This window comes from Pogona vitticeps, chromosome 5 (assembly GCF_051106095.1).
Source record: "Pogona vitticeps strain Pit_001003342236 chromosome 5, PviZW2.1, whole genome shotgun sequence".
In the NCBI taxonomy this organism is placed as follows: domain Eukaryota; kingdom Metazoa; phylum Chordata; class Lepidosauria; order Squamata; family Agamidae; genus Pogona; species Pogona vitticeps.
Window position 1 is genome coordinate 122,345,498 of NC_135787.1, and position 17,528 is coordinate 122,363,025.

Sequence of the window (17,528 nt, forward strand, 5' to 3'; positions counted from 1 at the left end):
TGGGATAATATGTCCACTTTTACTGAATCCCTACCAGAGGATAAAAAGATAGTAGCCCAAACATTCCAAAAAGAAGGCCTTTCCGTTGCTAAGCAACAGATTCTCTCTGCCCGTCACACTGTAGATGCTACAGCGAAGTCTGTGGCCACTTCAGTAGCCCTACACCATTTTTCCTGCCTCAGAACAGTTGGCCTAGTTGAAGATGCCCGTGCACATATCGATGACCTCCCTTTCAATGGGGCAGGCCTCTTTCATGCTTTAAATGCATGCTTTAAATGCAGTGGATGCTTTAAATGCAAGCCAGGCTGCTTCCATCATTGTGAACTTCAGGGAATTGTCTATGACAAATGGGTGTACTTGCGGATTTCCTCCCTTCAAGTTAGTGTCCAAGTTAGTTGCCTAGAGTGGTCTTATAGGCCAGATGGGTGGGGTATAAATCAAATCAATCAATCAATCAATCAATCAATCAATCAATCAATCAATCAATCAATCAATGGAGCCTATATTTTAAAAAGCTACCAAGTGGTTGAATGGCAAGTGCAAGAAATCCAGATATACTACACATATGGTTATGTTTCATTGCGATTCTGGTCAGCTTCCATAGTGGAAGCACGAATTAAGGTTTACTAGACATTGCTAAATACGAAAGTCTTCTTTTATGCCACGGTGAAATAGATTGCTAGCGTCTCATTTCAGGTTCATTTCTGTGAGTAATTACCTTGTTGACAGACCGTATCCTTACTTCTGTTTAATTACAGAACAATAGCCACCTTTGTAGAAAGCCTCTATACCTTGCATTGGTGGTGAATCAGAATAATTTTGTATATTAAAATGGATATAAATGTCTTCCCAACAAACCTTTGCTCTTTCGCAAGTAGATTTTGCTTTGCCCTCTGTGGTGCCATCAGTTAATTGTGAAGTATATGAAGAATGCAAAAAGTTGAACAGGAAAAAAAGAGTAACTAATCACTGCCTATTCTGGATGCTGGATTCGGGTTTGCCTGGTACCAAACTGGATTTCATTTTCTCAGAGATTAGAACAAGTAACTGTTTGGATTACAACTCCCAGAAACCATGGCCATGTGAACCCTGTATTTCTTTTACATTAGGTTAAAAAGGAACTTCTCCAATGCCTGCAGTTCATAATCGTATGTCTTTTTGCAGGAATGGCGGACATCTAACCTGCAAGTCAGATGCAGCTCATGGCACCTTTTGATCAGCCCTGCAGTCAGCCTCTCTTTGACACAGCAATGGCGGTTACAAGGATGCTTCCATTAATGCAAGTAAGACTTTTTCTCTACCCTTCCAGCCAGAGGGTGCTGGTGGCATTTTTAGGGAGTGGCAACCGAGAAAGAAAACACAAAAAGAAACAAGGAAAGAAAAGGAAGTGAACACCTCTCAGCTCCGCCTCCTTCTCAGAATTTCAGCAGCTTTTTTGTTCTGTCTTGAATCTGCCTCACGTTGCATCAATGGTCTCTTTTTTGCAGATTGAGGCCTTGGTCACAGCAGTGAAACATGTCCCAGTTCTTCCTCATTGATTTTGATTGTGTGTGTGTGTCTTTGGTCAGATGATGCACAGCCATTACCAAATCTTTTGGTCTGCCTCTGTGCCATCTCTGCAACAAGTCCCACCTGCCTTTTTTATTGTGGGATTTATTACACAACAGTTTTACAGTGGTGTCCTGTGTGCACAGCTGTACCAATACTTTTTTCTGGCAACCCACCTTATGTTGCTTCCACCAGTGATGTCATTTGCCGGTTTTGTCCAATTAATATGGTTTAAATTTTTTAGCGAATGAAGTGTCAGTGGACAGGAAAACGTATATGTTATTGGTATTTGTGGATCCTTCCACCAAGTGCTGCTCTTTCCCCGAGTTCTTTCATGGTTTCCTCTTGGGCACCTCGTGGCAGAGCTGCAATGAAAATGACTATGGTTTCTCTGCTAGAAGAGGCACAAGTGCAGCAGAGAAACTTGTACCCATCAAGGAAATTTTGCTGAAACATGGATGTAACCATTTTTTTCCAAAGGAAGAAAGGGGCTCCAGAGACATAAAAAACCCAGAGGGAAATATTATGGTACCAAAATATAGCCAGTCATATTGCATCAGATTTAGGAAAATGTTAAAATAATTCAAAATCATGTTAGAATGCACACCCTGGGATATACAGTGGTGGCTCGCTAGACAGTTACCCCGCATGACAGTTTTTTCGCTAGACATTGACTTTTTGTGATTGCTATAGCGATTCGCAAAAGAGTGATTCCTATGGGGGAATTTCGCTGGACAATGTTTGGTCCTTGTTTCGCAAACCGATTTTCACTAGATGACGATTTTGACAGCTTCTTCTGCACTCACAAAACAAGTGTTTTCGGGACCTAAGCTTCACAAGACAGTGATTTAAACAGATGGTCGGCGGTTTGCAAAGCAGCTTTCCTGTATGTCACATGACCACAATACGTGACTGCTCAGAGAATAAAATACAAAAGGAAACAGAAGGACATTTTGCTGGTGTGATCATGTCCTGACATGTATTCCTGTATACATTTCTTCAAAGCAAGCACCATTTTCCTCACATCCAGATTTTAGGCAGGTTTTCTCATTTTTCTGAAGGCCTGTTTGTGCCCTTGTTTCAAATGCACACATTTTTAGTCATGCACCTTTTTAAGAGGTAAACATTGTTTTGTGTACCCTCTTTTTTTCAAAAATACATTACAAGTCCCAAATAGAGAAGTCAACATGGAATATATTTCACTGTCATTCTTGGGAAGTCTGAAATGGCCATTTCTATAAGGAAATAGAAATGTGCTCTACAAAGTGTAGAGCACGTTCGTTATTCACTGAATAAAAATCTCTGGGAGAGATCCAACTGAGCTGGATAGCTCACTGGTTTAGATATCTGGCTATGGACCCAGAGGACTGGACTTCGATTCCTCACTGTGTCTCCTGGGAGAAAAGCCAGCCTGTGTGGTCTTGAGTGAGCTGCAGTCCCAGGGTGACCCCAGGAGAAGGAAAGGATAAGCTACCTCTGAGTATTCTCTACTTGGAAAACTCTGAAAAGGGTCCCCATGAGTCAGAATTAATTAAAGAGCACATGATTAGTATTAAGTCCAATTGAACCCAAGAAGCAGAGTACACCTAAGTAGGATTGATCTATTAGTCAGAAACTAAACCCGGCTTATCTACAAAAGCATCATGAAATGGCTTTGTAATCAGGTCCATATTTTTTTTTGTGTTATGCTCTGCTAAGCTACCTCAAATTTTTGGCAACTCTAATAGGGTTTTTAAGGTATGGGAGATATTAAAAGAGTGGTTTTACCATTGTAACCCCCTGTGACCATTGAGTTTTCAAGGCTGAGTGAGATTTCCTGAGTCCTAGTCCATCACCACTATCTATCAGTTCCGCTACACGTCTAACGTCTATAGACTGAAAGCCGTCTGTAGTGTTCATTATGAAGCTCTTTGTGGTGGACAGTAAGTAAAATTTTGGGTACACCAATTAACAATACCATAGCCTAATGAATGAGGTCTATATAGATTTAAATTTATCCTCCTGTTTCTCATGAAACAAGTTCTCTAGAAATCACAGCCATTTTGCCTTTAAAATCTTATTACTGAATAGCCTTACGCACTGAAAACAATGAATTTCCCCCTCTTCTGTTGCACTTTTGAATAACTGAAGGAAAGGCGTAAAGGAGCAGCAAGGTTTTGAAGTTCAGGGTAATTTACAACATAGGACGGGGCCGGGTCCAGCCACATTAATTACACAATCACTTTATACCTAAAAAAAGAAGAAAGCCCTGAAATGCTTAAATCAAAATCATTTAGAAGCAACTTGATAGATATTAAACACCTCTGAGGAGGAAAAATGCTGCAGGCAGTCTTCTTGATAAGTCTGGTTTGGTTAATTATTGCCTAAAGCATTTCTGAACTAATTATTTACACCCCCAGGGGGATTCCATGTTTTCAGCATTGAAGTGCCAGAGATTGATTTTCCTTAATTGACAGCATACAGTACTAGGCAGACCACATGGAGCTGAAGGTTAAACCATTTATAGAAAGCAATAGCCAAGCCCCTACAGAGCACCCGGCGATGCATCAAGGCGAAATGGGGGACCCGAGCCCCAATCACAGCACTTTTGGGGGAAGAGGCTTATTTGTCTCTGTCATCTGGCCTTTATGGTTCATTAAACATCTTAAATAGCCTGTGTATATTAACCAGGTTTCACAGCTACGCCTCTTCCACATGTCAAAGAGTTGCTATCCCATTCTGCAGAGGACTTGGGAAGGTTTTATTAAGTTTTTCCACATACCAAGAAAAAAACTATTTCTGTCTCTGCTGAAAAGCACTGGTGCTCTGTGTCTACCTAAAATGATTTTTTTGATGGTGAAGGTTCCTTTTGGGCCTTTTTTTCTGGTGGGGGGAGAACTACTTTAAGGGAAAAAAATACTCATATAGATATTTTGGTGAACAATACTAGTTGAGCACCCAGACCTCAAATCTGAAATTAAGTTGCAAACGGGGATGGTTCCACTTCAAATATACCCACAAATATCCAAGTGATTCAGTCATATGGATGATGTTGATATACTGTAGGAGGAAAGGATCTTGCAGGGACAGAGGGAGATGGCATATGTGGGCTTGGCACATATAGAGGATGAAGACATGTGCATCCCAATGCATCAAGAACCTGTCATCCTAAAGATCAGGACAATTTCCTTTGAAAATCCATGGTGCTATCAAGGCTTCATTAAACAAAAGCTTTGAACAGCTTTCATATGGGTCAAATAGGGTTGTTAATTTGCAAATTTCAATAGATAAAACTAATACCGATCACATTCAAATTTTAGAACACACATACACACGAACAGAATTCAGATTCTAAGATCTTTTATTTCATTTTGGAGCATAGGTGCAGAATAGTTTGTATGCTAGATGTCTTGAATGTCAGCTCCTAGAAGACTCGGCCAGCATAGCCAACAGTAAAGGAAGTTGTAGTCCTAAATATCTCGAGGGTCAAAGTGTCCTTAGATTTAAAATCACTGTCTCATTTTAAATGCCATAGAGGATCCAGATCTTAAAGCAGCATCCTTAGGCCTATGAAGGAATGGGGATTTTTATCTGTGGACAACAGAGTTTTCCTTTCATTTGTTATTTCCTAGCCATGAATACATTGTTTGAGAGCTTATCTTCCTCTATTCAGAGAGCACCTCTTGCAAAGTTCTACTTCTGCTTCTGTCACATTAAAATTAGATTGTGGGTTTTGCCATGTGCCAAGATTTTAACTTAGTTGTTTTCTGACATCATCTCTACTTGATGTTCCCATGGATTCCTGAATGCTGGCAGGTTATATATTTTACATATTGACCAGAATATCAGTGTTGCAACTCTTTGTCTATCTTTGTAGTCTGTCTGTGAAATCTCTGAATGTTTACAGATGAGGTGTGACACAGTTCCATTTTTTTCTTTGCAGAGTACACCAGTTCCTTGAATTTTAGCTTTCATGGCTTTAGTTTGGAGTGCTTGTTCTTGTGCAACAAAGTTCAAGCCTTTCTTTCTTTCTTTCTTGATGGTCTCCAGTTTTAACCATGCCCACGTTAAACCATTAACATGTTTTCCAGCAATATTTTTGAGATATTGTCCATCCAGTGGTTTATTTTTCCATTTACTTAATTTATCTTCAAATTGTTGTTTCTTATATTCAGCTTTATTTCTGTTGTTCTCAAGATTTTTGCTACTTCAAGTACTTCTTTAAGTACTCTGATTTTTAAAAATATAATCATTAGGCTTCTTTTTTCTTGCTCTTCTATCTGTTGTATTTGGAGTAATCCTTGGCCTCCAGTTTTTCTGGATTAAGTATAATCTGTCCACATCAAATTTTTTGGATGCACTGTCTCATGCATGTTTATTAATTTCCAAGTTCTTCTATCCAGTTTTCCTAATTAATTATTCATTAATTCACCTGGGTATAATTATTGGAACTGCCAATGCATTTATGACTTTAATTGTATTTCTACATTTTAATTTGATTTTTAAAATTTTCTGCAGCCTTTTAATATATTTCTTTTGTGTCAGATGCTTAATTTCTGGATGCAGGAAAGTATCTTCTAGTATTCAAAGGTATTTATAATTGACATCACTTAAAAATTTATGATATTGCCATTTTTATATCTATTCCATCTTTTTTTTTATTCTTGCCGCATTGTATAAAGAGAACTGCACATTTATCAAGTCCAAATTTCATGTTAATATTTTTGCATTGTATTTAGTATTGATGCTATCTTGGTCCAATTTTTTGCATAGTTTTAAATCATCCATGTATAACAGATGATTGATTTTTCCTGCTTGATCTGAAATATGGTAGTCCAATCCAGTTTTGTTTAAAATTATTGACATGGGGATTAGTGGGATGTTCAATGGTAATGGTGACAAAGAAGTCCCCTGAAATATCCCCTTTTAATGTTAACTCCCCTGATTTCTTTGCCATACATTTTCTGTTTTTCCATGTTTTTCTTCAGGAACTTCTGAATATTTTTATTAATTCCAATTTTTTAGGCAGGTATTAATCCAGTTGTGTGACAATGAGTCAAATGCTTTTTTATAGTCCGTCCACACCATGCTATGATTCATTTTTTATCTTTTCAAATCCTTTAGTACCATTTGGACGGAACAGACTGTATTTGTATTCAGCGTGGAAGGCATTGTCACTCTCGAATTGGCCTTCTCAGCCACACTAGATGCTGTTTCAAGTCCTCCATTCAGAGCATGTTACCATAGTCTTTTGAGACTGAAGGATACCTAATCTAATCTAAGTACCATTTGTCAATTAACACTTTGTGACTTTGAAGTTCTGTTTCTGTACAATTGGACATTGGGAATTTTCAGTTAAATAATTGTATCTTGATCTTTCAAGTAATCCTGTAAGTAACTTGAACATTGTTGGAAGGCATGTGATTAGTCAATAATGACTAGGTTCATTGCCTTTTTCCTGAGCTTTTATTATCAGAGACATTCATCCTGTGGTGATCCAGTCTTCAGTTGTGGAATTATGAAGTAGGTGGTTCAATAACACTGCTATACATTGATGGGGACTTGTTAAAATCTGTGCAACCCATCTGGTCCAGGTGCACTCCAGTTTTTCACAGTCTTTGTGTCTCTTAATCATTTTAACTTTTATTACAACATAATTCATACATTTTCCTTGGGTTTCTTTACAGATGTCACTAATCCCTGAGGCACTTTTATTATCTTCTACTGTATTTGGCTTCCCCAAATTTCTTTCCAAAATTTTAGAGCATCATCTTCGTATAGGCCTAATTTCTTTTGAGCTGCATTTTCTCCTAACTATTTATTAAATAATAGTCAGTTATTTCAAAATTGCACATTTTCCCTATGTGGTTTTAAGTGTTGATCATACCTTTTACTTTTGTTTGCAGTAGCTTTTACCCATTGTTTTAATTCTTCCATAATTTCAACTATTTCCTTTCTAAACCATTGCTTTTGAATAGTCTGGCTTTTACCGTTTCATCTTTAAGTTTCACATCTTTCAAGTGTTTTAAGTTGCTAATCTCTGCATATAATTTGTTTATTTATTTTTCCAGGTGAATTTTCCATTTTAGAGTTCTATTTTTTCTCCTGTTTTGGGGAAACTTGTGAGCTCCATGATTATTATGGTAGCTTGTGCTATACAGGAGCAGATTTATTTCTTTTAGCATGTTGGTTGAAATTGTACTGATGACCACATTTGCATCACTCTGTAAATTTTTAACTGGTTTATTCCATAATTGGCATGAAATAAAGAGCCTTTGTATTTCTATATTTTGACTAATATGATTTAATATATTTCCCTTCAGTAATTTCTGCTGATCTGTTACTAAATTAATCCGTTGGTTCTTTTACTGATATATTTTCTTCTTCCACTGTCACATCTACTTCTGTCATCCAGTTGCCATCTATACTTTGGTCATTATTCTGTACTGGTTCCACGTTTGCCAGCTTTTCCAGTTCTTGCAATTTCAATTCTGAAATACTTCATTCTAGATTATAAACATTCTCTCATCCATTAATCTGCCATTAACCAGGTGTTTCTTTTTCTAAGCTTTCATCATTTTTAATTGGGTTGCCTCATAATAGGATTTCACAATTTCTCAATTGTCATCAAATATCCAAGGATTATGCTTACCATGTTTCCCCAAAAATAAGACAAGGTCTTATATTAATTTTTGCTCCAAAAAACACATTACGGCTTATTTTCAGGGGATGTTTTATTTTTTTCATGCACAACAATCTAGGTAAAGGTAAAGGTTGCAGGGTGAGTGTGAGGAGAGGGTGCCATCAGCAGACTTTTCCAGTGGGGGTACGGTGTTGGGGAGAGAAAAAGAGGCGCCGATGCTCTTGCAGTGTGGACCAGTAAGGACGTTTGTTTCTTTTCCTTTTAAAATGTTCCCTTTAGGGTTGATTGCAAGGGTTAATGTATTGCTCCATGCCAGTCATCCATTTTAAACCTGGAAATGAGCCTAGCTTCTCTGCTAATAACAAACCCTGCAGTACATGCACACTCTCTAACAGCTGGGGCGAAGGTGCTGCAGAGAAGCTGTAGCCCCTTCCCCGACCAACAGTTAGCAGTTTAAATTCCCCGCCTTTCCCCCGCCTTTTTTCTGCTCGTAACTCTAAGCTCCAGTTGCAGGTCAAAGCAAAATTTTGCTGCCGGAGCTGGTCAAAACTCGTAAGTCAGGACGTTCATAAGTCAAGGCACCACTGTATAGTTTTTCTGCAGCCATGATTTTTATCTTCTTGATGGTCAACTGCAGTCCTTTATTTAGTAATGAAGGAACTTAACTTTATGTAGAGTGTCACAGAGTTTAACATCTTTTACTGAAGGCCTACCCTATTGTTGGGCAGTGTGAGGTAGCTGCCTAAGGAAGCAGGTTTTGAGTGTTATGAAAACAAACAAAGCCTTATTTATTTTATTTTTAAATGATTGTTATTGAATTTTCCCATGAGAGAAAGGGATCGATGCTTGAAGGATTTTCTGCTGTTTGCGCCAAAATAACTTAGCTATGTCTTCGCAGTAACAAGGGAGGACTAACCTCTGCAGCTTATATCTTGTGAGAAAGGCTTTGAAGGCCAAGCCAGCTTCCTCTCTAGTACTGAACTAATTGGGGGATCATTTAAGTGGTGTGAAAGAAGAGGCAGAAAGTTCTCTAGCCTTTGTGAACATTAGAGGGAACGTGAAACTTGATTCGTGGACCATCTAGAAGGGTCTGGCACTGGATGTTTAATGTATAAGAAGTGCTCAGAAGTTGAGGTATTTTGCTTAGCTTACCTCTCAGGAGATGATATGCTCGATTGCTATCTTGCTGTCCTGACAAGGATACACTCTGTGTATGCTTCAGAACTTTGCTGACTCTACACTGATTCTACACCCTCAGATACAATGTAAACCATAGCCTCCATTAAATTGTCAGTTGCCTTAGAAGACTCTATGCCTTAAGAAGCTGTTAAATATATATATGGTTCATGGTCTGGAATGAGGGTTAGTATTAGGTAGATTAGTTTAGCTTTGTAGTTTTCTTGGATGTTCTGTGATTTGCCTTAGCTTTGTCTCAGTTTGTCTCTAGCTTCAATTACTCTTTGAAATCTTTTGGAACTTTTTGCATTTTCCCCCTTTTTTCTTTTGTTTTTACTAATAAAATATACAAATCTGTTCAACCAACTGTCTGTGTTTTCGGCTGAGAAGGCTTGTGGTACTGAACCAGATCTTGCCCTGAACAGCTACTGGTGGTTTTAGGATTTTTGTGAGTGTGGTGTCAGGTTTCCCTTGCAAGGTGGGTATGTTGGTTGTGAGTGCATAGCCTTGTTGATTTTTGGAATTTCTGGAAGTATTGCCAACTCTTCATGGTCTGGAGTGCTGGGAGACAACGGTGCAAGGAAGGTCCTATAGTTACCAACATAACTGACTCTTCTGGGTTCACCCACTCTGGGATAAACAGGTAGTGTAACTGAGGGGCTAGAGAGGATCCCTCTGAACCTGGTAACCCCACCACCATCACCTCCATATTTATCATTTACTCTTAGGCAGGTTTTTGGTGCTGACCTCTCTTTATCAGCAATTAAGTAAACGGTTGCAGATCATTTGCTTTATATTTCAATTTTTAATCACCCATAATGTATCTGTATTCAATATGCATGATGAAATAAATAAATACGACTTGCTCTATCCCAGGAAATCACACCATCCTGACTCTCACGCATGTCTTAGAAAATGCAACACTAAAAGCTGAATGCTTTTATCGATAGGCTCAGGAGTCTTGGAAATTTGCTACACTACTCTTTGAAGACTAAATTAAAAACAATAAAATGGCTGTTCAGAAAGCTCTTACACATTTACTGGCTTTGGGGGAATTTCTGCTGCTTTAAGGAGGCCATTGGTGTCATGACAAAGACCTCTGAGCCTCTGATTTATTTTCTAAGCAGTATAAATTTCCTTTTAAGCTGCTTCAATTCAGTGAAAGTTCAGGGTTTTTGGAACTATTCAAGCCTGTTGATTGCCATTCTCTTTCAATAAGGTGCCCACAGTATTCACAACAATGCTTGGATTAAGAATTCGATACGGTCTATTAATAAGTGGCCATATAATTGCAAAAGGATTATTCACACAACAAAGGATTATTCATATAACTCTGTATTGAAGGTGTCTAATATATTTCTCAACGGAAAAAAAAATCCTTCAAGAAGCTTTGAAAACCTTTGTAAGAAACTGACCCATGAAGCTTCTTTATTGAGTTGTATCTATTTTTAAAGCAGAAAAGAAAAGAACGCTTCTTTTTAGATGTACACAAGACACTGCTATGGTGCATGGTCTGATTGACAAAAGCTGTCAGTTCAGTTCTTGTTATTGGATAATTGCACCATGTGAAATTTTTCAGAGAAGTGATGTGTGTGCTTTTATATATCCATATTATCTCATTTAGAGAATCTTAGAACTGCGGAGCTCAAAGGGACCCCATGGATCATCAAGTCCAGCCCCGTCTAGGAGTCACAGTGGGGAATTGAACTCCCAACCTCTGGCTCTGCAAACAGTTACTGAAACCAAGCTGTCCAGCAGTGAGAGAGAGAGAGAGAGAGAGAGAGAGAGAGAGAGAGAGAGAGAGAGAGATTTGCATGTAAGGGATGAGACACAATGGGCTCTCATTTGATACAGACAAGTAAGATTACTAAAAATGAGTCTCATTCCATTACTTGTTTAAAATTGCATGAATTCACATATAGTTCAAAATGTAAGAAAAGTTTTTCTCCCTTTTTCCTCAACCACTAGAGATCTCTTTACATGACATTTACCATCTGAAGCTTTCCTACTTATTTGTATAATAAATATATATTTTTAAAAAGAAACTGCATTCTCCTTAAATTGGGAGTGCCATTTCAGTCTGTCACAGTTTGGTTTAATATTTACCATTCATTAACTAACTTGCAGCCCAGAAGTGACTCTTCTGGGTTCACCCACTCAAGCCATGTTTCATTTATTGCTCAGGAAAAAGTATCTGAACAGGGAACATCAATGTGACACATCTATTCTTCAGATGTCACATCTCTTTACACCAGCTTACTGCACAATGATATGTTGTGGGTTTTAAGTAAAATCATTAACACCGGGATTTCAAATTGTTGTTTCACAAAGGTTATAACAACTTCAACTATTTTAGTCCTCGACATATAGTAATGTTGCAATAAATCTAGATTTAATCTTATCTGGAGTAGAACCATCTGGCAGGATAGAACAGTGGGTTGAAATACCTGCCTATGGAATCAGCGGTCCATTCCCCACTGTGCCTTTCAGGAGAAAAGCCAGCCTGTGCAGCCTTGGGCAAGCTGCATAGTCTCAGAGTTGATCCAGAAGAAAGGAATGGTTAAACCACTTCTGAATATTATATACCAGGAAACCATGGAAAGGGTAACAATAAGTTAGAATCTACTTGATCTTAGGTAATTATTATCAGAGGAAAAGCACTGAAATGAATAGGCCTTATTAGTCACAACTACGTAACTTTGATACTCACAGCTATCTAAACTGCAAACCCTAGTATCCCAAATGCCTCAAGAAAAATGTAATATACAGTTTAGCTCTCAGAATGTCACATGAGCACATCAGCAACAGCAAAGAAAATTACCAAAAGTGAACAGCTATAAGAGAGTAAGGACAAGCAAAGGAACCCTTCCCAGATGTTTGAAAATCTGAATTGAAGTTTTTAAACCATCGATGGCTTGTAACCAGTACCTGGTGTGCGTGTGCTGTTCTGACACTTAAGGGTGAGATGCCGCCCTCATTCCAGACCATGTATTTAGCAGTTGCTTAAGAGATAGAGTCTCCTAAGGCACCTGACAATTTAATGGAGGCTACCGTTTACAATGTATCTGAGGATGTTTCTGTCTCGAAGGTTGATAGTGCTATCTTCATAAAGGGTTTTTCTTTTCTTTTTTTTAAAGGTTGCATCCTGTTAAAAGATGCAGAGGAAACGAAGACATATTCATTATAAACTGAGAAAGACGTATTCTGAAGATTTACTTTCAGGTGAGAAAAGAATATAAATAACCAATATAGCCAATGGCCTTATTGAAATCGGAAAACTCAACAGTGGCCAGAGGACTGGAAAAGATCAGTCTGCATCCCAATACCAAAGAAGGGCAGTGCCAAAGAATGCTCCAACTACCGGACAATTGCACTCATCTCACACGCCAGCAAGGTTATGCTCAAAATCATACAAGGTAGGCTTCAGCAGTATGTGGACCGAGAACTCCCAGAAGTACAAGCGGGATTCCAAAGGGGCAGAGGAACTCGAGACCAAATTGCCAACATGCGCTGGATTATGGAGAAAGCCAGAGAGTTCCAGAAAAACATCTACTTCTGCTTCATTGACTATGCAAAAGCCTTTGACTGTGTGGACCACAGCAAACTATGGCAAATCCTAAAAGAAATGGGCGTGCCTGACCACCTTATCCATCTCCTGAGAAACCTATATGTGGGACAGGAAGCAACAGTTAGAACTGGATATGGAACAACGGATTGGTTCAAAATTGGGAAAGGAGTACGACAAGGCTGTATATTGTCACCCTGCTTATTTAACTTATATGCAGAATACATCATGTGGAAGGCTGGACTGGAGGAATCCTAAACTGGAATTAAGATTGCAGGAAGAAATATCAACAACCTCCGATATGCAGATGATACCACTCTGATGGCGGAAAGTGAGGAGGAACTAAAGAACCTTGTAATGAGGGTGAAAGACGAGAGTGCAAAAAACGGTCTGAAACTCAACATCAAAAAAACTAAGATCATGGCCACTGGTCCCATCACCTCCTGGGAAATAGAAGGGGAAGACATGGAGGCAGTGACAGATTTTACTTTCTTGGGCTCCATGATCACTGCAGATGGAGACAGCAGCCCCGAAAGTAAAAGACGCCTGCTTCTTGGGAGGAAAGCAATGACAAACCTTGACAGCATCTTAAAAAGCAGAGACATCACCTTGCCAACAAAAGTCCGAATAGTCAAAGCTATGGTTTTTCCAGTAGCGATGTATGGAAGTGAGAGCTGGACCATAAAGAAAGCTTACTGCTGAAGAATTGATGCCTTTGAATTGTGGTGCTGGAGGAGGCTCTTGAGAGTTCCCTGGACTGCAAAGAGAACAAACCTATCAATTCTAAAGGAAATCAACCCCGAGTGCTCATTGGAAGGACAGATCCTGAAGCTGAGGCTCCAGTACTTTGGCCATCTCATGAGAAGAGAAGACTCCTTGGTGAAAAGACTTCGATGTTGGGAAAGTGTGAAGGCAAGAGGAGAAGGGGACGACCGAGGATGAGATGGTTGGACAGTGTCATCAAAGCAACCAACATGAATTTGACACAACTCCAGGAGGCGGTGGAGGATAGGAGGGCCTGGCGTGCTCTGGTCCGTGGGGTCACGAAGAGTCGGACACGACTAAACGACTGAACACACACACTTATTGAAATCAAAGGCCAAAAGTAATATTTCAGCAAATATTACTGAAAGCTCCACTGGTTGGAAATGTTAGTGATTTTTGGAGATTAGTATCAGGAAAACATATATGTCTGATTGGATACCTAAAAGGGTGCTTCTTCAGGTGATGGTCCATGAACTGGTGCTGTTGGCAAGGGACCATGAGCTGATGGTTTGCAAAAGCTGCCAGGAAAGAAATGATTGAATCTGTCAGAGCTGGTAAAAAAGATGAGAAAGGAGTGAAAAATACCAGAAACAATGCCTTGGAGCAACCAGTGGCTCTAATGGTTGCTGAAGTGAAAGGCATATATACCCCTGCTATTTGGCTGTTTTCAAAAGCCAGGCGGAGCAAGTTGCAGGCCAGTGGGGAAGAAGAATTCAGGGATCTGAATGGGTTGTATGCGTATTCTGTGTCATCTGATGTAGGAGAGCCCATCAGAGAGAGTGTTTGCCATAAAGTCTCCTAGGGCCTATTGTCTTTAGATTTATGAACCATAAGAATATTCCAGGTGGTCTTCTTTAGCTAGCAAGAGCCAGCACATCATGCACTGATCAGTCACAACAGTAAAACCACTGACAAGTGAGATGAATAGCATTGATTAGCATCTGTTGAGGGGTGGGATATATTAGGCAACAAGTGAAAAGCCAGTTCTTGAATTTCCTGTGTTGGAAGCAGGAAAGATGGGCAAGCAAAAAGATCTGAGTGACTTTGACAAGGGCCACATAATAATGGCTAGATAACTGGGTAAGAACATCTCCAAAATTACAATTCTTGTTGGGTGTTTCAGATAAGCATTGGTTAGTATCTACCAAAAGTGGTGCAAGGAAGGAGAACTGTGGTGAACTGATAATTCTTGATGCACTTGGGGAGCGGAGGCTAGCTTGTCTGCCTGATCACAAAGATCTAGTATAGCTCAAATTGCTGAAAAACTTTATGCTAGCTGTGACAGGAAGGTGTCAGAACACACAGTTTGCTGTGTCTGGGGCTGAGTAGCCATAGATCAGTCAGAGTGCCCATGATGACCCCTGTCCACTATCAAAAGCCCCTACAATGGGGATTTAAGCATCAGAACTGGACCATGAAGCAATGGAAGAGGGTTGTCTGGTCTGATGAATGATGTTTTCTTTTAGATTGGTGGATGACCAGGTGCTTATGCATCATATATCTGGGGAAGAGATGGCTCCAGGATGTTCCATGGGCAGAAGGCAGGTTGGCAGAGGCAGTGTTATGCTCTGGGCAGTGTTCTTCTGGGAAATGTTGGGTCCTGGCATTCATGTGGATGTTTCTTTGACATGTACCACCTACCTAGAGATTGTTGTGGACCACAAACACTCCTTCATGGCAGTTGTGTTCCCTAATAGCAGCGGTTCTTTCAGCAAGATAATGCACCCTGCCACACTGCAAAAATTATTCAGAAATAGTTTGAAGAACATGACAAAGAATTCAAGGTGTTGCCTTGACCTCCAAATTCCCCAGCTCTCAATCCAATGGAGCATCTATGAGATGTGCTGGAACACTCGATCCCATCTGTGGAGGCCTGTTAAGGGAGTGTGCGTCTGTGACTTTATCTTGTCTCTCGCAGAGTAAAGAGCAGATAAACGCACACAACAACTTCTTCTTTTCAGCAGTGTATTTACAAAATATATACAGGATATACATACATACAGCACTTCAGTATTCAGTATTCAAACCGGCAGCATGACATACAGACATCAGTGCACAGGAGAAGAGAAAGACTGTACAGAGTTCATTTCTTAAATACAGTTCTGGCATCAGTCTGGTCCAATCCCGTCTAAGGTGACTTCATGCACACAGGTGTGGCAATCTTCATATTGCAGAGAATTGCATCAGCCAGGGATGAAGGAATGACGTCATCTCAATCTTGTTCTGCACACACACATATTATGTTCAGGCTATATAAAAATTATATACCTTAACACTCCTCCTAATTTTTTAAATTGCCTGAACCCATTACACATTCCCAATGCATCTATACACTTTTCATGCTTTTGAGCACACAACGGTTTAGTCAATATGTCTGCAATATTTTCTTCAGTCTTACAATATTCTAATTCAATTAGTTTTCCTTTTACAGCTTCCCTTACGTTATGATATTTTATATCAACATGTTTGCTCCTGTTTTTTACTCTATCTGTTTTGGCCATTTGTATACAAGTGGTATTATCTTCCATTACTTTTATTGCATTATCTGTTTTACACTTTAAGTCTTTTGTTAATTGTTTATACCAGATTAACTCAGAGCATAAATCTGACAAAGCAGCAAACTCTGCTTCAGAAGTTGAGATTGCTACAGAATTTTGCTTTCGTGATTTCCAACCAACTATATTACTTCCAAATTTTATGACAAATCCAGTCATAGATTTTCTGTCTTTTTCATCGTTGGCCCAGTCACTATCCACATAAGCTGACAGTTTTAAATTTTTTGATGGTTGCAAAATTAAACGATAATTATATGTTCCCTTTAGGTATCTAAAAATCCTTTTTAATCCTTGCCAGTGTTTTTCACTAGGTTTTTCTATATATCTACTGAGTATGTTTACTGACGCCGCTATGTCCGGGCGCGTCCAGTTCGCTAGATACATTAGGCTCCCTATTGCTGAGTGATATAAATCTCTATTTTCAAAATCTTTACTTATTTCATCTTCCTTTTGAAAATCCACTGTCATGGGAGTACTCACATTCTTGCACTCTCCCATACAATATTTTTCTAACATTTGTTTTATTTTGTGTTCTTGACTTAATTCAAGTCCATGTTCTGTTTTCTTTATTTGTACACCCAAATAATTTTGTATTGGTCCTAGATTTTTAAATTTGAATTCCTTTTTTAATTGTTTTTCAAACAACTCTACTTGTCTTTGATCTTTTGCTACAAAACATAGGTCATCAACATACGCCAGAAGTATATTTAAATCATTCCCAACTTTCTTGGTATATAAACAAGGGTCTGCTAGACCGTTCTTGTATCCTAGTTTCATCAAAACTTGGTGTAAACAATCATTCCAATTTTTAGCAGATTGTTTCAAACCATAAATTGCCTTGTTTAGCCTGTACACTAGTTCTGGTTTAGTACCCTCAAAACCTGGTGCTTTTGCCATATATAACTCTTCCTTTAAGTCTGCGTTTAAGTATGCAGTTGTTATATCGTAGTGGTAAATTACATAATTTTTACTGACAGCAAAGGCAAGCGTTGTTCTCAATGTTTCAGACCTAACTGTCGGGGAAAATATCTCATCATAATGTAGAAACCTTTTCTGTGTAAAACCTTGTGCAACCAACCTTGCTTTATATCTGTAGTTTCCGTCATTTTGCAATTTTCTTTTGAACACCCACTTACTACCTATTACCTTATGCTCTGGTGGTAGTTTGGTTTCAGTGAACACGTGATGTTCCTTCATGGAATTCATCTCCTCCTCCATGGCCTCTAACCACTTATTCTTCTCATAATCAGGAAGCTTCAAAACATCTTTATAATTTCTGGGCTCAATATAAACATTA

General features: G+C 39.0%; 1 protein-coding gene across 1 annotated transcript in view; it reads left to right on the plus strand.

The window, feature by feature from the left end:
• Nucleotides 1-14,466, plus strand: part of TAFA5 (TAFA chemokine like family member 5) — a 418,878-nt gene extending 404,412 nt beyond the window's left edge. Inside the window, exon 4 of the mRNA XM_073000620.2 lies at nt 12,484-14,466. Coding sequence (XP_072856721.1) covers nt 12,484-12,498 — 15 coding nt within the window. The 3' untranslated portion in view covers nt 12,499-14,466. The remainder of the gene's footprint in view (nt 1-12,483) is intronic.
• The last annotated feature ends 3,062 nt before the right edge of the window (nt 14,467-17,528 follow it).